Source organism: Carassius carassius, chromosome 2, assembly GCF_963082965.1.
Source record: "Carassius carassius chromosome 2, fCarCar2.1, whole genome shotgun sequence".
Lineage (NCBI taxonomy): Eukaryota > Metazoa > Chordata > Actinopteri > Cypriniformes > Cyprinidae > Carassius > Carassius carassius.
In genome coordinates this window covers 355001-377807 of record NC_081756.1, presented here as the reverse complement: position 1 = coordinate 377807, position 22807 = coordinate 355001, and the positions used below count along the sequence as shown (strand labels likewise).

The following is a 22807-nucleotide window of genomic DNA, read 5'->3' as shown; positions in this document are numbered from 1 at the left end:
CCTTTTCTGTATTTCCCTACTGCCGCAGCAGTGTCTGCTCCCGCAGGAGCTCTTCCATATCTCCCCAGTGCCTCAGCAGTGCCCGCTCCCACCGGAGCCTTGTCTGTATTCCCCACTGCCGCAGCAGTGCCTGCTCCCGCAGGAGCTCTTCCATATCTCCCCAGTGCTTCAGCAGTGCCTGCTCCCGCAGGAGCCTTTTCTGTATTTCCCTACTGCCGCAGCAGTGTCTGCTCCCGCAGGAGCTCTTCCATATCTCCCCAGTGCCTCAGCAGTGCCCGCTCCCGCAGGAGCCTTTTCTGTATTTCCCCACTGCCGCAGCAGTGCCTGCTCCCGCAGGAGCCTTGTCTGTATTTCTCTACTGCCGCAGCAGTGCCCGCTCCCACCGGAGCCTTGTCTGTATTCCCCAATGCCGCAGCAGTGCCTGCTCCCACCGGAGCCTTGTCTGTATTTCTCTACTGCCACAGCAGTGCCCGCTCCCGCAGGAGCCTTTTCTGTATTTCCCCACTGCCGCAGCAGTGCCTGCTCCCGCAGGAGCCTTGTCTGTATTTCTCTACTGCCGCAGCAGTGCCTGCTCCCACCGGAGCCTTGTCTGTATTTCTGTACCGCCGCAGCAATGCCTGCTCCTGCAGGAGCCTTGTCTGTATTTCTCAACTGCCGCAGCAATGCCCGCTCCCACAGGAGCTCTTCCATATCTCCCCAGTACCTTGAGCAGCTTGTGTGTTGTACTAACTGTTCTATGTGGACTCGGAGAGCAGCACCGCCTGCACACTGTAACTCCGTGTTGTTTCAAGCTCGTCATACTGCACACGGGATGCGCATAAGCACTCTGTGCCACTCTATATGGGTGAATTTAGTATTATAATACTTTTCTGCAAAAAAATTATTAATAGTCTTTCTTTTTCTGCCCTATCTATATGTTGGTACCTTTATTACTGTGCTATACATTTAAAAGAAACATGGTTTAGATTTCTATATAAATGTATATACTTGTTTTTCATTAATGTATTTTACAACAATACAAAGAGCAATGTGTAACATTTTACCAGATTTGAGACACATTCACTTTTATTTGTTTTATTTGTATATAATAAAATATTTCAATAGATTTTATAAAATTTTTATGCACCCTTGATTTTTCTAGAGTATCTTTTGCTGCTGAACTATCCACTAACCAAGTTTATAATAGTATTTTTGTCATAGATTGTGATTATATATTTTTTCATATGTTATTTTTCATTTAAATGAAGTTGTCCATTTGTAGTAATTTGTGTTTTACACACAAAAGATTGATGATCAGGTCAACACAGAGAGGTATAGAAATTCTACATTGAAAAAAAAAAAACTGTGCTGGCATCGGATTGGATCTTTATCGGCAGATACTAAGAATTTTCGGTATCAGATCGGATCAGTTCTGAAAAAATGGTATCATTGCATCCCTAGTGTTAACTTCTGGTTTTCACGTGAGCAATCTTGAGGTGTTAGAATCTGGATGTTCTGATCATAGTTTTGTTTTATTTGAATCTCTACTGCCACATCCTATCTCTCTTTCCCCAAAGAGTCAGCATTTTTCTCGTGTTTTTACTTCTTCTACAGTTGCAATTCTTACACTTCTTCTACAATGCAATTTGAAGAGATTTACACTTCCACATTTCTCTCCCAAAATACAGATGTGTTAATTAGTAATATGGATTCATCGCAGCTGACGGAAGTATTTAATACATCTTGTGCTGATATTCAGACTTTCATTTTGATGGCACTGAGAGCGGCAGCACATGAGCATGCACAGGGCTAACTCTCTCTCTTGTTTGTTGTCATCGTTAACAGTTCTTTCTAATATGGATAGAAGTCTGTCTAATAATCAGATAGAATGGTTAAACAAAGGAATTAATATATACCAAAATATAACCAGCATTAGGCAAATACGCATTTATATAATTTAAACAAATCTTTGAATGACTAATGAAAATTTAATTTCACAAACCTTGCAAACGCAGTCGAATCCAGCTGTGAGATCTTGTGAGGTGTTCGTGTGTATCCAGCATGATTGCGTGTTCTCTGTGTGACGGTCGACCCTTGTTAATTGAATGCTTTAATCTATAAACTTGTGATTTCAAATTATGCTTTCCATGAATATGAAAGCATAATTTAAAATCTCAAGTTTATAGATTAAACATACACATTTTCACTGTGTGCTGTATGTAAAGTGAGTGTTACCCTGGCTTTATTTTAAAAATATGATTCCCAGTGCACAAAAATTTTCCAGAATACTGAGTGCCCCATTGATTACAGTGTTTACTTCCTTTTTATTATATTTTTATTAAATATTTATTTATTACATGCCATATAAAGTATAAGTATGTTTATTTTACACATGTATTTATTTTATACATCGTCAAATGATTTCAAATTTATTAAATTTTAATAATAATAATTTAAAAAAATCATATCAGCTTTATATTGGCTATCTTTCCCCTTGCTTTCCAAGATATCAGCATCGGCTGTCAAAAAACACATATCATACACATATATGTATGCCTGTATGTATTTTGAACGCGTTTCATTGCACTCTCAGGAGATTCACCTTCACCCGTGCAGCGTATGAGCATTTATTTTTAGTATTTTACTAGCGCAGGCGCTCATAAGCTCATAGAGGAATGCACAAAGTTCACCTCACGTGTGAGACTGCAGCGAACGTGGCTTGTTTGCTTTGTGCGATACGTAAGTTACAAATAAATGACTGATAACTTTTTCTTCTTTGATCTAAGTATTGTTGTGTGGGTCTAGAGTGTTTATGCTGCAGAAAACTGATGAGCAACACTACGGTCCGCCAACAAACAGATGAGGAAGAGGAGGATGATAATGGCCAAGCATTTAAAGAGAAAGCCTCCATATTATTATTTTTGTAAATGCAGTTGCAACAAGCAAACGTTGTTTTCCCCCATATTTCTTAAAGTACGTGAGAGTGAAGATTTGTTTAGTGTTTATAAGGTCGTTAATGTTCACTGTTATTTTTCTGCATAGCCATGACTGGTGAAAAGTTGTATTAATTTACTTCAATGTATAGTTAACCAGAATTTTGTAATTTACATTTTTCCAAACCTCTGACTTTTGTTTTTCTGCAGATCTCAAAAACAACTCTAGGTAACAAACCCAACAAGTTTGTCAGGTATGGACAGTATTAAGGGGACTCAGTTATTTTCTTTTTTTTTTTTGTGGGGGGGCGGGGTGAACACTCTTTAATTGGCATGCTACACACTAAATATTAATCATGCTGGGCACAGCCACTTTTTGTGCTGTCATTGCAGTTAGTGCTGTAAGTAGTCTGTCAAATAACAGGTTCATTGCTAAAACATAAATTGAATTTAGTTCACGTTGAGACTTTTATGTTATATATTTACTAATCGATACTTGTATATTATTTGCTCCTTACAGGTGCAGAAATGAAAGCTCCCAAACAAAAATGTCAGCGGATTAAGATGTGGAAAGACATTACACCACAGCAACCATAAATCCTGAGGGATTTGAAAATGGACAACAACCAAGGAAAAGTACTCATTGCTTCACTCAAAAATAATCCATGGTAATAGTTGTAAATGATTAGATGAAGTACAAAATGTGTTTAATTTTAAAACTTTGCCATTTACTAATTTGTTGTGTGATACTGTTAAAAAACAACAACTGTTCTTTGTTGGTTCATGTTAGCTCTGATCCATTAAATAATGCCAACAGGCAAAACTTTTGTTCCCTTTCGAAAGCTTCAGTCGATGCTGCGCTGCTCAGCGCACTGGGAAACGTCTTATTCGTGACCAGCTGTGAATAATGTGTGTAACACGTCGATAGAATTGACCCGGTGGTAATAAAGCCTCGATTGATGACGTCATCGGGGGCGCGCCCGCAACACGGGACTATAAATAGATAAGACACAGGTGCATCAACAGGTCTTTTGTCTTCAGATCATTCTGTACATGTGTGCGTCAGGAAGATCCTTTTTGTCAGCTACAGATCTTCGTAGGACGAGCCAACGAAACGGTAAGTGTTCCTCCATGCTCTCGTCCTATGTATGAGCTGGATACACATGATTACTGTTTTGTTTGTTTGGGGGAAGAGCATGTGGTTCTGGCTTTAGAGACGGGCGAGTGCGAGCATTGTGAACTGCTTTCAGTAAAGATGCTTCGTGCTCGTCTGAGCTATATTCAGACCACGCGAACAAGAAACCCCCAAACGTAGTAAGCTGGAGGATAGGTTTCTGACCTCCATGATGAGCTGTCGAAGTCATGGAGCAAACCGTATACTTCCCGCATTTTTGGGCCCTCGACGTTGACTTTTTCAACTATCGTGGATGCAAAGTCACGGGGGTATTTGGAGATGCCTCGGGTTGAAGAGATGTTTGCGAGCTATCTCTCGCCCGAATCTGCATCCTCGGTTAAGAAACCTACTCTCCCCACAAAACCTTGTAAAATAACATCATCGTAGGTAAAGCTTACCTAGCTGCAGGTCAGGCTGGTGCTGCGCTGCACACTATGGCAGTGTTACAGGCATACCAGGCTGACCTGTTGAAGGCAATCTCTGGGGAAGAGCGGTGTACACCGCATTACATGGCGCCCATCTCTTCTCAGTGCCCTCAGGAGATCATTCTGCCAACCCTGTCAGTGTTTCAGGGCGCAGCAATCTCCGGCAATGCTAAGAGGTGCTGAGAGGCTCGCTACTTCTACGGAGGTCTCTAGAGCAGCTAGCACAGTCATCCCCTGCCTGTCCGCCGCTTCAGGGCACTGAGCTAGTGGCTCTGGGCACACCAGGAAGCAGTCGCTGAGCTTCATCGAGACATGGATTTGTAGAACATGTTCCTCGTCCAAGGAGAGAGTCGGGCTATTAGAGCAGATACTTCCTGGTTCCCAAGAAGGGTGAGGGAGTGCACCCATTCTTGGATCTTCGAGACTTAAACCGTAGTGTCAAAGCGCTCAAGTGAAATATGTTAACCGTCAAGACTGTCGTGTCGCAAATTCGGCATCGAGGGGCACCGTGTCATCGCAGACTGCTAATGACAGATGCCTTCCTGATGGGCTGGGGAGCGGTCTTGGATGGCCACCCAGCTCAAGGGGAAAGGGGGGGCTCATCAGCTATATTGGCACATCAATTGCCTCGAGCTGATGGCCGTATTTCTGGCTCTGAAATATTTCCTCCATCATTTGAGGGGCTGTCATGTCCTAGTACGGGTGCACAACACCTGGTTACATTCCTGGAATGGAATGGAAACTCCACCCAGAGGTAGTAAAACAGATTTGGAGAAAATTTTACGAAGCAGAGGTGGACTTCTTCGCCTCCCATCAGCGCAATGTCCCCTCTACTTCTCTCTGAGTCACCCAGCCCCCCTGGGTCTGGATGCGATGGCGAACACATGGCCCAAAATGCACCTGTATGTGTTTCCTCCAGTCTCTCTGCTCCCGGGAGTCCTAGCCAGAGTTCGCCAACAAAAGTCTTGCCTCTTTCTGATAGCACCACGTTGGCCAAACAGAGTATGGTTCTCGGAGATAAAATCTCTCCTCGACGGCTCGCCATGGGCGATTCCGGAGAGGAGGAACCTTCTCGGAACCTTCTCGGGCTTCTCGGAACCTTCTTGGGCGCACCCCGATGACATCATCAACCGAGGCTATAGTACCACTGGGTCAATTCTATCGATGTGTTACACACATTATTCACAGCTGGTCACAAATAAGACGTTTCCCAATGCACTGAGCAGCTCAGCATCTCCTTCCGCTTTCTCAGGGAACAAGGTTACAGTCAAGTAACCGGGAACGTTCCCTTTCGAAAGCTTCTGTCAATGCTGCGCTGTTCAGCGCATTGGGAACGAGAATACCCATGCCGCTTTGCTTGAAAAATGTCTGGACCCCTAGGGTTGTGCAGGTGTGCTACCAAACCACAAGAATGCCTCAGACATTAGCTTGTGATGTTGACTCAAGGACATGAGAGCCCGGAGTAGCATGGACATCCAAACTATAAAATCTTATGAATGTGTGCGGAGAGGACCAAACTACCACATCACAAACCTGTTGTAAGGGGGCACCCCTCATTGCCATGAGAAAAAACATTTTAGAGTCAGAAGTTTTGTTTAGAATGTTCTTAATAATGTAATCATAAATGTTGAAATTTACTCGGTCAGTATATTGACTACAGTTAACTAAGGTTAATATTAAGTATTTGCATTCAGTTTTTAATTGTAGCGTCGGTTATTTTACTGAACTAAATGATTTTTATTACTACAAAAAATCTAAACGACGGTGGGGGTTGGTGCCCCGGTGGGCGAGTGATGTAACCGGTGTTGCAGATTAACCAATATCACCGTCAACAGTGTCTATCGCGGCAAGCCTAGTCCCAGGGCAAACTCCTTTCACTGAGAGTAGATCACATTCTTGGGGTTTTCATTATGGGGCAGACATCCTCTCGAGGCAGGGTCAAGGCCTCGGGTATAGAGAGCTTTTGGCCTGGCTCAGGTGGTATCCCCTCTGGTACTCTCTGACTCATCCAGCTCCACTGGGGTGGTACAGACATGGGCGAGGCTTCGTCTGTATGCTTTTCCACCAATTGCTCTGCTCCCAGGAGTTCTGGAGAGAGTGCACCAGGACAGAGTTTGGCTGCTGTTAGTAGCCCTGTTCTGGCCAGGGCTGAGTATGGTTCTCAGTCCTGATTTCCCTCCTCGATGGCTCTCCCTGGAGATGCCTTGTCAAGAGAGACCTCCTCTCATAGGTGGAGGGCACGATATTCCACCCCTGCCCATAGCTGTGGAAGTTATAGATGTGGCCCCTGAAGAGCCACAGCTTGTAGTTTCTAATCTCTCAACCGAGGTTGTTAATTACATCTGTGGTGCGCTGAGACTGAGAGAAGCGTATGTTTAGCGTTGGATTAGGATGCTGTTCTAAAGCCTACATTCCTCTGATCTCCCCTCTCTTTGGGGATCAAAACTTGCTCCTTCTAAAGTTGGCCTTTGGGCGGGATGTCCCTGCCTACTTGTCAGGTACCTACCTGCATTTTGCGCCACTCCTGGCTCCTTTCTCTCGCTTTAGCTGTGCTCTTTCAGACTAGGCAGGGACTTTTCAGGCGTTGTGGGCATTCTCGTTCCTGATCGTCTCGATCTCGAGTCCTAAAGGGGAACATCTTCAGGTTACGCATGTAATCATGGTTCCCCGAAGGGAATGAGATGCTGCACCTCAGGGGCATATTTCAGGCATCCCTTCAAGTGCTCCCTTCATTCCTAGAAGCTGATGCTGATTCCACCACATGTGCTTTTAAGCTTCTTGGTTGTTATATCACCCCGCCCATGACATCTCGCCCTTCCAGTGGTCTGATTAGTCTGATAGTTCGTGTGTGTGAGTGAGTTCGTGTGTGTGTGTTTGTGAGGGTGAATGTGTGTGTGTGTTTGTGTGTTTGTGAGAGTGAATGTGTGTGTGTTTGTGAGAGTGAGTGTGTGTGTGTGTGTGTGTGTGTGTGTGTGTTTGTGAGAGTAAATGGGTGTGTGTGTGTGTGTGTGTCAGGGATGGAAATTAGCACCCACCACCAGCCAAATGCGGGTGTTTTTGTGTTGAGGTGGGTAAACTCGCTTCATCTACCGGCCACCATGGCGGGTAAATAAAAATAGCATACTGTTTCACCTGGCCGGCACATCCTTGGTGTGTGTACAACACGCAATACAGTGTAATATCATCAGAAGCAGCTCCGTGGAGAAACGCGTTGTAAACCGGGCTCGAAATGGCGGCATTGTTCCCAGTACAGTGGTTTCAGCTAAAGTTAGTGCCGCCGGCGGAGTGATATATTTGTTGGTTGTTCACAGTACTTTTTATAGCATGCGCTCATTATATACAAGATCGCGTGAAGAGTTGAATTTGTTATCGCGCACAAGTTTCCGCATACTAATAACTAATAACTGCTGTCCGGGGGATGCATTTTATTTCCAGTCTTCAAGTACTTTTTCAGAAGTTAGCTCTGTGGCTAGTAAGTCAACCCTCTACATTGCGAGTAAATCACTCTCATATGCGACTAAATCTTCCTTCTGGCTACTAAATGATGTCTAATATTAGCCAATGGCTAATCAATTATCTAATTTTACTCGCCAGTGTGTTAGTTGGAGGCTAAGTTTAGCACAGATATTTTCACTCGCGAACACTCTCGGACTCTCCGTCAGACGATCTGTGCTTTTTTTTCCTCAATGGATCCGCAACGCACCTGTATAATGTACCGTAAACTCTAGTGTTAAGGAGCACAAATCGCTGTCGGTTTCTCTAACACTCACAGACAGAAAGAGAGATAGGGGATTGACATGCTACATTTAAACAATATTATTTGTTGTATTTTCCTTTCAAAATAACGGCATTCCTATGGAAGACTTCAGCTCTTAAGAACAGCTTTTCCGGTAGTGGGTGGAGCTAATGCGTGAACGGCAATCTCATTGGCTGGCGCTCACCTATTATCATCCCTGTTTTGATTTCAGCAAATCAGTTCGAGCGAACACACAAAACCTAATTAATATTCATGAATCCAGCAGCTCATTAATCTTTAGTAATCCTTAGTGTGTTTTATAGATTTTATTAGTAGGAATCGTATTATTATTATCTTATCAGGAGTTTTGTAAGGGTTTTTTCCCAATAAAAAGTTTTTTTTTTTTTTTTTACAGAAACACTGAATGACCAAAAAAGCACCACCACCAGTCCAGTTAAAATGTTCAATTAAAACGACTAATAAGCATTCAAACATGGTTATCAAGTTTACATCTAATTACTAAAGTTCTATTCTTAAATGATACTTGATTATTATAAAGCTTGCGAGTAAACTAAAATAATTAAAATTACATAAAAATTAAATAAAATATTAAATTATTATTATTATTATTATTAATTACTAGCCAATGGCGATTCAATTCCCAAGGCGTCCGTAGAGGGTCGCTGCACATGTTTGACAGCTCTGGCGTGACGAGACGCGTGAAAACTATGTATTAAAAACGCTGTGCGTTCGTTTGTCGATGGTGTAAAAGTTTGCGAGCCGAGATTTCTTTCAGTGATATACTCTAGAACAGGGGACTTTTCCCCACGTGTTCCCTCAACCACAAAAAAAAAAAAAAAAAAAAAAAAAAAAAAAAAAAAAAAAAAAAAAAAACACTTACACATACAAATACTGGTGAATCCTTTCCTTTGGAATTAAATACAACATTATTAAAGCGTACAAAAACAGTGCAGTGTATCATCGGTTGGGCTACGGAGTTGAGAGAATGAGCTGCTTCAGCAAGAGTCGGCTCAAAACCTATAAGCTGCCTAGATAGGCAGCATTTTTGAGCATTACTGAAAGAGAAAATGTCAGTATTTCATTGAGACTTGAGATTAAATAAATAAAGTATTGTAGATCTTTTAGTATTAGGGGAGAGCGGGGTCGAAAGTAACGTAGGACGAAAGTAACAAAGCGATTTTCTCCGAGCCTCTTTCTGCATTTGCATTCCCAGCTATGAGATATTCAGCATGCAATCCTTGACGGAGCTGAGAAATATCATGTGATTTCCTCATTGTTTCCCAAAGTTAGGTCCGTAAAACTGTTTTCGAGTACAAAAAGTAAATTATTGAAGCGGTAATTTTTTTAAATTAGTCGTGTTGTTTTTCTTGTTTCATGTGTCACAGTAATGATCAATCTACAGGTTATTTAGTGCTTTAAAACATCCTAAAGTTTGCATTTTCAGATTTTTTTAGTATAAAATTAAGTTGAGTTTAAATGTCAGGAGTTCCTGTTGGGACGAAAGTAACAATTGTTACTTTTGTCCCGCTACAGTGACAAAAAGTATTTATTTTGTTCCAGTGCGTGCTATATTGTGACTTTCTGCATCTTGCATCATTTCTTACAAATGTTTATGTCATATTATACCAAAAAAACATGTCTGAGTGAGGGTCAGAAAGACAAACAGAGGTCTGGTTTTATCCAAATGTTTTTGAGAGGGCGTTTCTGGACATAGAGGAACATCACTCTCTGGGCACCTGCTACATCGCATTTATATTTAGGTTTTAACCATATCTTAGCATGTACACCTCCACCTATGAATTTGCAGTGTTTCCAGATGTTTTAATGCACATTTTTAATTTATGCATAAAAACAACTGGATGGAAACATAAATAGGCCTACTGTTACATTATGTTTAGAGTTTTTTTTTTTTATTATTATGCTAATGTAATTACATTTTTATATTGTAAATTCTGTTGAAATTTTTTTTTTAATAAAAATACATTGAAATTGACAATAAAAAAATACAGTCTGATGAAACTTAAATTTAAAATGAAAATATAAAGATGTAATTTAATATTTTTTTTGCAAAGATAAAGGACAAAATATGTTTGCAGTTACATATTAACAAGGTCACAATCAGGTATACTTAAGAAAAATAAGAGTAACAGAAAAACATATACCTTATATTGTTGTGTTACTTTCGTCCCAACCAACCGATGGGGTCGAAAGTAACAATGTGCAACTTATGTTCAAAGTGAAATTATACTGAAGTCTTTCTTACTGGCCACAGCAGAAATATATCTCTGTCTACAACATGATCTTTTAAAATGATGTTTTTCTGAAAAATGGTACTTTCGCCCCTGCTCTCCCCTAATTTTCACATGCAGTTACACATTGTCGGTTAAAAACAAGAAAGTGGCTGTTAAAAACATTGAGTGGCTGGTAGATTTTGAAATCCAGCAGACACAGTGGCCGGTGGACAAAAAAGTTAATTTCCATCCCTAGTGTGTGTGTGTGTTTGTGAGAGTGAATGTGTGTGTGTGTGTGTGCTGATATATATGGCTTTTGAGGACACAAATGTGTATAATGACATGGTTACTACACCTTAAACATGGTTTATGATGACACTTACAGTTTAAAAAAAATCCAAAACTGTTTTATGAAATTCAAAAATCGCCATTAGTTTCCTGTGAGGGTTAGGGTTAGGTGTAGGGTTGGCGTAGGGCAATAGAAAATACAGTTTGTACAGTATAAAACCATTATGCCTATGGAGTGTGTGTGTTTGAGTGAGTGAGTGAGTGAGTGAGTGTGTGTGTTGTGTGCATAAGTGTGTGGATGGTCAGAGACAGTCTCAAAGGATGTCTGGAGAGTCGCAGCTCTGATGTTTAATGCGTCTGACTGTAAACACATCACAGCTCACAGATGCTGCTGATGGCATGAATATGAATGACTGTCTTAAGAGCAGATATGTAAAGACATATCAGCTATCTGCATGCGCTCTGGATGGTCTTCTCGAGCCACTGGTGTCTGTGTGAATATAGTAGGTCAGTTCTGACCAGAATAACAATCCTCTTCTCAAACGGGACAGGCAGAGGGCAGACACAGGTAACAGGACTAATGCACACGTTACTATTCCTCCAGATGTCTAATATGGAGACCCACAGCTCAAACACCAGAGCAAGAGCTGCATCGCGACGGGCTCATTTCCTAAAGGACGTCTGAGGGACTCTTGTTGAAAAAGAGGATCAGTGATGTGTTTTGTGCTAAATAAGTTACATGTAACAATAAGTCATTAAGTTGTTAAAAGGAAAGAAAAAAAAACACACAAATGAGCCACATCTGTGAATAAGTCCTTCATGCTATTACATTCAGAAATAACGTTGTTAAACAAAACAAAAGGTTTAATAAAAATGTATTTCATGTATTTTATTTATAGCATGTTTTGTGTGCTTGATGTTTATTTGCTTAGTGTAAGTTTCAGTATGTTTCAAACAATAAAACCATGATATATTCTGGAAAAATACAGTTTAACAGTGACAGGAAGGGAGGATTACTGTGGTCTGTATGTGTCATTTCTGTTTTAGGATTGGATGGGACGCCAGTGGCACTAGGAATCAGCTCTAAATCAATCATTAAAGAGCAGCAAACCTAGCTTTAGTTACATTCCTCAAAACCATGAATGAATGTTTAAAAAAAAATTGTAAAAAAAATAAATAAAAATACACGGCAGTCACAGACATTCCTATCCAGATTAGATTTCCCAGAGGAGAAAAACTGGAGATTTGATTTCTGGTTTTTACAAGTTCTCTGAGAGATGTCTTTAAAACAAATGGATCTCCAGGGAAAACTAGTCCAGTCTAAAAAAGAGCTGAAGATCAAAGTCAAGTAGGAGCACGGAGGACACTTCTACTGATTTATACAAACGGACCAACACAATAGACATAACTGAGGGAAACACACAGTCACGAGAGTGAGATTAAAACCAATGAAAGCAGGTGAGATGAAACACAGTGTGACGGATAAATAGACACAACTCAACACAGCATCTACAGAAGAACTGGACTATCTGTGCATATGAGAGCACAACTTCACCCACATGATAGAAACACCTGCAATCACCAACATAATAGAGCCCTAACTAGTCCTCATGAAGATCAGTCATCAAACAGCATCTGAAAGGAATAGTTCACTCAGAAAGATCATTCTGTCATCATGCACTCTGCCTCGTGTCGCTCAGACCTGTGTGAATCTTTTCAAAAACCTTGGGAACCAAACAACTTTGGACCCATTGACTTTCACTGTACTGACAAGAACACTGCAACATTTCTTAAATTATCTTTTGTTTTGTGCAAGAAAGTCACACAGGTTTGACATGAGGGCGAGTAAATAATCAGAGAACGAGGATTTTAGTTAAACAGACAAAGTACAGTACTGAGTGCTGGTCAAGTCAAGAAACATGATATAAAACAGACACATTGCATCAGAAAAACCGTTAAAAACAAACATTAATTCAGTCAGTCAGACAGCGCTGAGTGTCATACTGGCATAGAGCAGATCTGAGGGACTGAAGATGATTAACAGCTTGAGTAATTGCCAAACAATGAGAATGACCACAGAATGAGACTCTGTGCATTCTGAACACAAACACACCCTTCATCTGTGAGTGACATTACAGCAGCATTTCAACCCCAGCATCGAGAGCAGAAGAGCGTTACCTGTGTCCGGGAGGTCAGAGGTCAGTCGTCAGGACTCACAGCATGGAAATACAGCAACACAGTACGATGGGGAGGAGGACAGTGTTCGGAGGGTTCGGGACAAGAGACGGAGGGAGGGGAGAGACAGACAGATCTGTTTCCTTACTAAAGAAAAGAATGGAAAACGGAATGAACCATACCTTGGCTGTTTAACGTCAGGTGCGCCAGACCTTGAAGGAAAGAACAGAAACAAAAGAAAGAAATGAAAAAAGAAGGTCATAAAAAGGCACGGGAAGAAAGCAAGCATTGTCACAAGGTTGGACTGCAGTTTGTGACAGACATCCCGGGGCACGCTCGGATGTCAAAGATCAACTCAAAGCAAAACAAGAAAAGAAAGAAGAGAGAGAAAATAAAGGCTGAAAAAACAAACGAACAAACGGACAAACGAGTGAACACTTCTTGAGTGAGGGGGGATTGGAAAAAAAGCATTGCTCGCTCAAATGCTTTTTTCCCCTCAGGCCTTATGGAAACACACACACACACACACAACTGTTTGGCAGAGTTCAAGAGCGTCTCATCTAGAGCACTCGACGGGACAGCACACTTCTGTCAGAACAGAAACACCTACAACAGCTCCGTTCTGACTCGCTCCTCATCCACGTGAGACTGTTATCAGACAGACTCTAGTCTAACCGCTGGACTCCAGCCTGAGACAGAACTAGAGACCTCAGCACACTTCCCCAGCTGATCTACGACATGAACAACTGAAGACGGGTTTCCTGTTTCTGAAATGTTAGGTTTAAATATACAAGTGAACTGGATGAAGCCTGGTTCAAAATTCTGGATTTCTCTTTCTATCACTCAATAAATCAGACAATAAGGTCAACAGATACATTTTCAACATGTTTTCAGGAGAGAAAATGTTGTATAAATCAATGTGAATGAAATATGAAGAAATTTTTAGAAAACTGGACATTTGGTGTTTGTAAGAGCTAGAATAGATATAATCCTTTTAAAGATATGGATTAAAACTGACATTTCCAAACACAAATAGATAAATTGCAATAAAATAAACACTTTCTGCAGTCTATTCTGAAAAATAGGAAAAACACAGTGTGAACTGTCCAAACTCTTGAAATTGACCTAAAGTGTCTTGCCTTAAGCAGAATTTTTATTCTTTTCAAAATGAAAGGCTGTAAAAATCTGTTTCATTCATTCGCACTCATCATGATCAGACTACAATAATCATCTAAAAAACTCATGGTTAGGACTGGACCGATGCAAACATGGCAGCGCAAGACTTACATCAGGGTTTGCTCAAGAGCCGACTTACCCCGAAATAACCTGAAATATGACCATATGTTTTTATGGCACGTCACAGACATTGTCCATGTTGACAGCCACCAAATTTCTAGCAAGTAACAGATCGAATTTGCACTGATAAAATGGAGGATTTGACTGGACATCAACAACAAATCATGCAGAAGTGTCTTCTACACTCTTTGAAAGGCTACACAACGCAAGCTGTATAAAGCCTGCACATTATTATTCCCAGTGTATGAGCCACCTCATGATCTGTGTGATTCCAGCGAACTGGAGATGAAGGTAATAAAACGTCTTCTCAAACAAAAGGGTTTTTACATCCAACACCTACAGAGGCACAAGACCAAACACACACACACACACACACACACACACACTCGCCTGAAACATTATGTTCGACACGCTCACTGCATTTACATTCACCCAAACAACACCACTATCTCAAGAGCTCTTTTCTACACATGCATGTCAAAAGTAACACTACTGTTGCCAACAAAACCCTCGACTCAAGCCAACCGTCACAGGCAGCATACGGACAGAATTAGCTGCAAGAACACGGCATGTGCTGAAATGTAGCGATTTCATCCCATAAGTCAAGAAGCTGGAGAAGCTCTTTTCTCTTTTAGCAGAACTGTGCTAATGGACGACACGATCGACACGATTCTCCGTGTGTCTGCAGGATTCAGACTGTGAGAATCGACTCCTTTGATTCACAAGTGTGAGTCTCAACTGAACTGTCCACGTCACACAGGAAGCTGAAATAAACCCTATTCACAAGGGATTAGTATTACCTGGGGACCTCACCCCCCACATCTGAATTTCATGTGGTGTATTCACATGGGATAAGAGAGGCCTGTGATTTTATTCAAATGTATTGAATTATCTCCTGGTTACCCAGATGTCAAGGCTTTGAGAGTCCCGTTCTGTGGTCCGTTAGATGGATTTATAAAAAAAAGAAACTAATATAGTCTCATGCGCTGTGGCAATTTAATTTCACCAGGTTAAAATAAGATCTTTATTATTAAAATAAGAAGCTTTATGCTTGATTTATTTGTAACACATTAACCTCAAAACCTTTTCAGCTTTCTCTGTCTGCAAATTGTATGGTGTAGGGATATGACAGCACCCAAAATACTGTCAAACACTCCAACGCAGCTCCTTTCTTCACGAAAGATGGGTAAAAAGGCGCACAGCAAACAAAAACCTAAAACCACTAAATGCTAGCCAAATCACAGAGATCTCAATTCGCACGGGACTAATATTTTCACAGGACCTAATATTGTAGGTCATTTGCTGGGGAATTTTTACTTTACAAATTACAGACATGACCAATTAGCATGGGATTAATATCACAGACAACCTCTGCAATTATTACAAATGACTGGAGGTCACCAGGTAAAACTGTCTGTCCGTCCCAATAATGCAAGGCTTTTTAAACATCTTTCAATTCAGAATTGATTAACTCAACAATTTGGGTTTAACCAAACAAACTGCTTTCTTTTGTAATGAAAATCATCATACGAATTTCAAATCGTGTTGAATTTGCTTTACAGTCTTACCGAAATTGTTTGATTTGTCAAAGTTGGAACTAAATTCTGAATGATGCACAGCCCTGATGAGTCAGTTCAACCCAAAACTCTTTAATTCTCATTACGCAGGACAATCGAGCAGAGCCAAGCAGGTCTGGAAGCACATTCAGATGAGTATAGGATGGATCGATATCTGTTTGTGGATATTTAATTCACAGGTTAACACAACAAGGTTACATCACATCTCGTCTTCAAAACCACACTAATTAGTTGTGAACTTAATGAGCAACAAAATCAGTCTGCAGTGCATGTTGGAGAGCAAATCGCTCAGAGAAACAAGAAGCAAGGAGAATAGTTTGTAGGTGGCCACGCAGATCTCAAACGTTTCCATCTCTGATTTGAAAGCTTGTGTTTTTTTCAGCTGTGTTTGGGAGCGTGTGGTTTGATGTCCTCACAGATAATGAGATAGAGCATTCAGAGCTTCCTCTTCACACAACATCACGCTGTGCTGACCTTCTCTGTCTTGTCCTCCCTTTCCTGATTTGAATAATTTTACATATACCTGTAATTGCAGCATTTTGGTTGCTCTGCTCTCCTCTCCACACTCTGCTGCTTGTTACCAGAGAAGCTTCTTTCTGTCAGCAGTTCTACTGGGATTCAGCTCTGTTCAGGAAACCACCCTAAACACAACTAACCATATAGTCATGTGTAGTTAGGATGACCAAAACAAATTAAGTATGGGTTAAACAAAAAATGTTTGTTAAGTGGTAGAGGATTGTGGTGTTGTTTTGCGATGTAAAGCTGAAGGAAAGCCAAACGCTGCATGAGTTTCAGGTTGGTTCAGTGGATGTCTATGATCTAAAGTGCATTATAAGATTGTGGGTGGGTTGGGTGTAAAAACCTGAGATGTCACCCTCAGCATTCAGAAGAAACTCTGATGGCATTTGCAGAACATGTTACCTAGAATCCTCTTTTGCCTCCAAAAGGACGCAGGAGAGAGAGTAAAATAATGCGGCAATGACAGGATATGGAAATATTGCTGTCAAACCACTGAGAAAGAGAGCAGTAAAGTAACGCAACTTAGACGAGCTCAGCCAGAAAGTAGAGCAGAGAAAACAATTACAGTAAGTATGAATTATGAATTAGACTCACATGGAGGACGTGTCGATTATTCTCTCGAATCAGCATCAGTCCTCCTACAGCTGGTGACTCAGAGAGGAAAGGTGGGTGTGAGGACAAGAGCACCACTTTACAAATCACAGCAAAAACTAAAAGAGCTTTTCCCTCCATTAGAGCAGAACTTAATTAATTTGAAAAAAAGTTATGATATAAATAATTATCTCTAAATGGTCAACCTCACACATAGGTGATGCAGGAGGATGGAGAGCTGTGATGAAGACACTTCCTGTATGAGATGACACACACACACACACACACACACACATACACACACACACACACGCACAGTCACACGCACACACACACGCGCACACACACACACACACACAGTCACACACACACACACACGCACGCACACACACACACACACACACACACACACACACACACTCACACACACACACACAGTCAAGTCAAGTCACCTTTATTTATATAGCGCTTTAAACAAAATACATTGCGTCAAAGCAACTGAACAACATTCATTAGGAAAACAGTGTCAATAATGCAAAATGATAGTTAAAGGCAGTTCATCATTGAATTCAGTGATGTCATCTCTGTTTAGTTAAATAGTGTCTGTGCATTTATTTGCAATCAAGTCAACGATATCTCTGTAGATGACGTGTCCCCAACTAAGTAAGCCAGAGGCGACAGCGGCAAGGAACCGAAACTCCATCGGTGACAGAATGGAGAAAAAAACCTTGGGAGAAACCAGGCTCAGTTGGGGGGCCAGTTCTCCTCTGACCAGACGAAACCAGTAGTTCAATTCCAGGCTGCAGCAAAGTCAGATTGTGCAGAAGAATCATCTGTTTCCTGTGGTCTTGTCCTGGTGCTCCTCTGAGACAAGGTCTTTACAGGGGATCTGTATCTGGGGCTCTAGTTGTCCTGGTCTCCGCTGTCTTTCAGGGATGTAGAGGTCCTTTCTAGGTGCTGATCCACCATCTGGTCTGGATACGTACTGGATCCGGGTGACTGCAGTGACCCTCTGATCTGGACACAGACTGGATCTGGTGGCTACGGTGACCTCGGAATAAGAGAGAAACAGACTAATATTAGCGTAGATGCCATTCTTCTAATGATGTAGCAAGTACATAGGGTGTTATGGGAAGTGTTTCCGGTTCCGGTTTACCTAATTAATGCAGCCTAAAAATCCTTTAATGGATTTGGATATTAAAAGCATATTAGTATGTTATGTGTAAGCCAGGTTAAAGAGATGGGTCTTTAATCTAGATTTAAACTGCAAGAGTGTGTTTGCCTCCCGAACAATGTTAGGTAGGTTATTCCAGAGTTTAGGCGCCAAATAGGAAAAGGATCTGCCGCCCGCAGTTGATTTTGATATTCTAGGTATTATCAAATTGCCTGAGTTTTGAGAACGTAGCGGACGTAGAGGATTATAATGTAAAAGGAGCTCATTCAAATACTCAGGTGCTAAACCATTCAGGGCTTTATAAGTAAAAAAAAATATTTTAAAATCTATGCGATGCTTGATAGGGAGCCAGTGCAGTGTTGACAGGACCGGGCTAATATGGTCATACTTCCTGGTTCCAGTAAGAACTCTTGCTGCTGCATTTTGGACTAGCTGTAGTTTGTTTACTAAGCGTGCAGAACAACCACCCAATAAAGCATTACAATAATCTAACCTTGAGGTCATAAATGCATGGATTAACATTTATGTATTTGACATTGAGAGCATAGGCCGTAATTTAGATATATTTTTGAGATGGAAAAATGCAGTTTTACAAATGCTGGAAACGTGGCTTTCTAAGGAAAGATTGCGATCAAATAGCACACCTAGGTTCCTAACTGATGACGAAGAATTGACAGAGCAACCATCAAGTCTTAGACAGTGTTCTAGGTTATTACAAGCAGAGTTTTTAGGTCCTATAATTAACAAATCTGTTTTTTCAGAATTTAGCAGTAAGAAATTACTTGTCATCCAGTTTTTTATATCGACTATACATTCCATTAGTTTTTCAAATTGGTGTGTTTCACCGGGCCGCGGAGAAATATAGAGCTGAGTATCATCAGCATAACAGTGAAAGCTAACACCATGTTTCCTGATGATATCTCCCAAGGGTAACATATAAAGCGTGAAGAGTAGCAGCCCTAGTACTGAGCCTTGAGGTACTCCATACTGCATTTGTGATCGATATGATACATCTTCATTCACTGCTACGAACTGATGGCGGTCATATATGTATGATTTAAACCATGCTAAAGCACTTCCCTTAATGCCAACAAAGTGTTCAAGTCTATGCAAAAGAATGTTGAGGTCAATTGTGTCAAACGCATCACTAAGATCCAATAAAACTAATAGAGAGATACACCCACGATCAGATGATAAGAGCAGATCATTCGTAACTCTAAGGAGAGCAGTCTCAGTACTATGATACGGTCTAAATCCTGACTGGAAATCCTCACATATACCATTTTTCTCTAAGAAGGAATATAATTGTGAGGATACCACCTTTTCTAGTATCTTGGACAGAAAAGGGAGATTCGAGATTGGTCTATAATTAACTAGTTCTTTGGGGTCAAATTGTGTTTTTTTGATGAGAGGCTTAATAACAGCCAGTTTGAAGGTTTTGGGGACATATCCTAATGACAATGAGGAATTAATAATAGTCAGAAGAGGATCTATGACTTCTGGAAGCACTTCTTTTAGGAGCTTAGATGGTACAGGGTCTAACATACATGTTGTTGGTTTAGATGATTTAACAAGTTTATACAATTCTTCCTCTCCTATAGTAGAGAATGAGTGGAACTGTTCCTCAGGGGGTCTATAGTGCACTGTCTGATGTGATACTGTAGCTGACGGCTGAATGGTTGCAATATTATCTCTAATAGTATCGATTTTAGAAGTAAAGTAGTTCATAAAGTCATTACTGCTGTGGTGTTGGGAAATGTCAACACTTGTTGAGGCTTTATTTTTCGTTAATTTAGCCACTGTATTGAATAAATACCTGGGGTTATGTTTGTTTTCTTCTAAAAGAGAAGAAAAGTAGTCGGATCTAGCAGTTTTTAATGCTTTTCTGTAGGATAGGTTACTTTCCCGCCAAGCAATACGAAATACCTCTAGTTTTGTTTTCCTCCAGCTGCGCTCCATTTTTCGGGCTGCTCTCTTTAGGGTGCGAGTATGCTCATTATACCATGGTGTCAAACTGTTTTCCTTAACCTTCCTTAAGCGTAAAGGAGCAACTGTATTTGAAGTGCTAGAAAAGAGAGAGTCCATAGTTTCTGTTACATCATCAAGTTGTTCTGAGGTTTTGGATATGCCAAGGAATTTGGATACAACAGGAAGATAACTTAAAAAGCAGTCTTTTGTGGTAGAAGTGATGGTTCTTCCATACTTGTAACAAGAAGTAGAATTTACAATTTTGGCTATATGAAGTTTGCACAAAACTAAATAATGATCTGAGATATCTTCACTTGGCTGAATAATTTCAACACCATCAACATCAATTCCATGTGACAGTATTAAATATACTTGAAGCTTGCCATCTGAGAAATCCTTAAAACGTTGTTATAAATTGAAGCAACACCTCCCCCTTTGCCTTTTAGACGCAGCTCATGTTTATAACAGTAATCTTGGGGGGTGGACTCATTTAAAATACTGTAATCATCAGGTTTTAGCCAGGTTTCTGTCAAACAGAGCACATCTATATTATGATCAGTGATCAAATTATTTACAAAATGTGTTTTCGTAGAAAGGGTTCTGATATTCAATAAGCCAAGCTTTATCATTGGTTTATCCATATTGCATCTGTTTTTTATTTGTTGAACCTCAATTAAATTGTTAATCTTAACTTGGTTTGGACGTTTTTAGTATTTTCTAGTTCGGGGAACAGACACAGTCTCTATAGTGTGATATCTAGGTGAAAGAGTCTCTATGTGCTGAGAATTAACTGACCTCTGTGACGGGAGGCGGCTAGCAGACGGTCGGTTTAGCCAGTCTGTCTGCTTCCTGACCTGGGCCCCAGTTAGTCAAGTATAAACACTAAGACTATTTGCCATATTTCTAGAGAGAAGAGTGGCGCCACCCCAGGAGGGATGAAGACCATCTCTTTTAAACAGGTCAGGTCTGCCCCAAAAGCTCGTCCAATTGTCTATGAAACCTATGTTATTCTGTGGGCACCACTTAGACATCCAGCCATTGAGTGATGACTATCTGCTATGCATCTCATCACCACGGTAAGCAGGGAGGGGACCAGAGCATATTACAGTGTCTGACATCGTGCTTGCAAGTTCACACACCTCTTTAATGTTATTTTTAGTGATCTCCGACTGGCGAAGTCGAACATCATTAGCGCCGGCATGAATAACAATCTTACTGTATTTACGTTTAGCATTAGCCAGCACTTTTAAATTTGCCAAGATGTCAGGCGCTCTGGCTCCCGGTAAACATTTGACTATGGTGGCTGGTGTCTCTATATTCACGTTCTGTACAAAAGAATCACCAATAACTAGAGCACTTTCATCAGGTTTCTCAGTGGGTGCATCACTGAGTGGGGAGAACCTGTTTAATGTTTTGATCGGAACAGAAGAGCGGTGTTTTGACCCACGACTACGCTGCCTCACCGTCACCCTGTTGCCCTGCTGCAGGGGCTCTGTTGCCGGAACCGAACAATGTACAGGAATCCCTGAGCTAGACGCATCCAAAGCCGTATCTAGAGCCCTAACATTCTTACTGTCCTCAATTAAAGTTTGGATGCGTGTCTCTAATTCTGAAATCTTCTCTGTCAGCCTAACTATTTCCCTGCATTTATCACATGTGAATCCCTCATCAGCGACAGAGATAGATAAACTGTACATGTGGCAAGAGGTGCAAGTAACAATGATAGGAGAAGCCATTACTCACCGTGCTTGATGAAATATTCTTACTGCGGTTGTTTGATGAACTTGTGAAAAACTGGAGCGAGAGAGAGGAGAGGAGAAAAGAAAACAGCGATAGGTTCGAATGAAAACGCTAATGACAAGCTAACGAGTGCTAACGCTTTTCACACAGTCACACACACACACACACACACACACACACACACACACACACACACACACACACACACAAACACACAGACTCTCTCTCTCTCACACACACATACACACACACAGACTCTCTCTCTCTCTCTCACACACACACACACACACACACACAGTGATCTCAAGGAACAGAGCCAGTTGTAACAGGATCTGAGGAGGCTGTCGTCTGATTGGCCATATGGGAGCGTGTGGAAAAAGTGACACGGGAGTCCCATCGCTTTCACACGTCTCACAGAAACACAGCGGTCCAGAATCCACAGCCAAATCAGATGCCCGCATCACTTCCATCAACAGATTACCAAACCCAGCCATGTGCTGCTCAGTCAACAGACTAATAATAGAGCGGAAGAGACTTCCACATCCCTCGCCGTTGTAACTATCTCTCTCTCTCACACACACACGTTCATGACTGCGCCATATTATTATTATTATTATTATTATTCATACTGCAGTGGAGCTCTAGCATCCTGCCAATAATTAAGACAACAATTCACAAAGCGGACTTCAGCACACCAAGCATCTGATTGGCGACTGATTGAGTGACAGATGGAGAAAGGCTCATCATTTTGTCATTAAGGAGGATGTGCTTGGAAACTCAAACGCGTCCTGCAGCTGCAGTCTGTCTGAAGAGCACACAAACTAGTACAGAGCTCACCGGTTAGACTGATTTCACCTGGACCACAAATCATTTAACATTAATATAATTATCATCAGAGCATTTTCTCACAGAAACAGCATATATACGAATATGCACAGTTTGTGAACACAGTTTGTAGCAAAACACTGCAAGTGCTCAAA

The 22807-nt window shown here is 41.1% G+C and overlaps 1 protein-coding gene across 7 annotated transcripts in view; it reads right to left on the bottom strand.

Annotated features, from left to right (window-relative positions):
- The window catches only part of nrxn2b (neurexin 2b), a 458944-nt gene that overhangs the window by 284669 nt on the left and 151468 nt on the right, over nucleotides 1-22807 (bottom strand). For 6 of the 7 annotated variants that reach the window (XM_059505743.1, XM_059505742.1, XM_059505739.1 and 3 more), the window contains exon 4: nucleotides 13145-13174. The exons of the other annotated variant lie outside the window; for it this stretch is intronic. In XM_059505743.1, the coding sequence (XP_059361726.1) occupies nucleotides 13145-13174 (30 nt within the window). The remainder of the gene's footprint in view (nucleotides 1-13144; nucleotides 13175-22807) is intronic. 7 annotated transcript variants of the gene reach the window in all.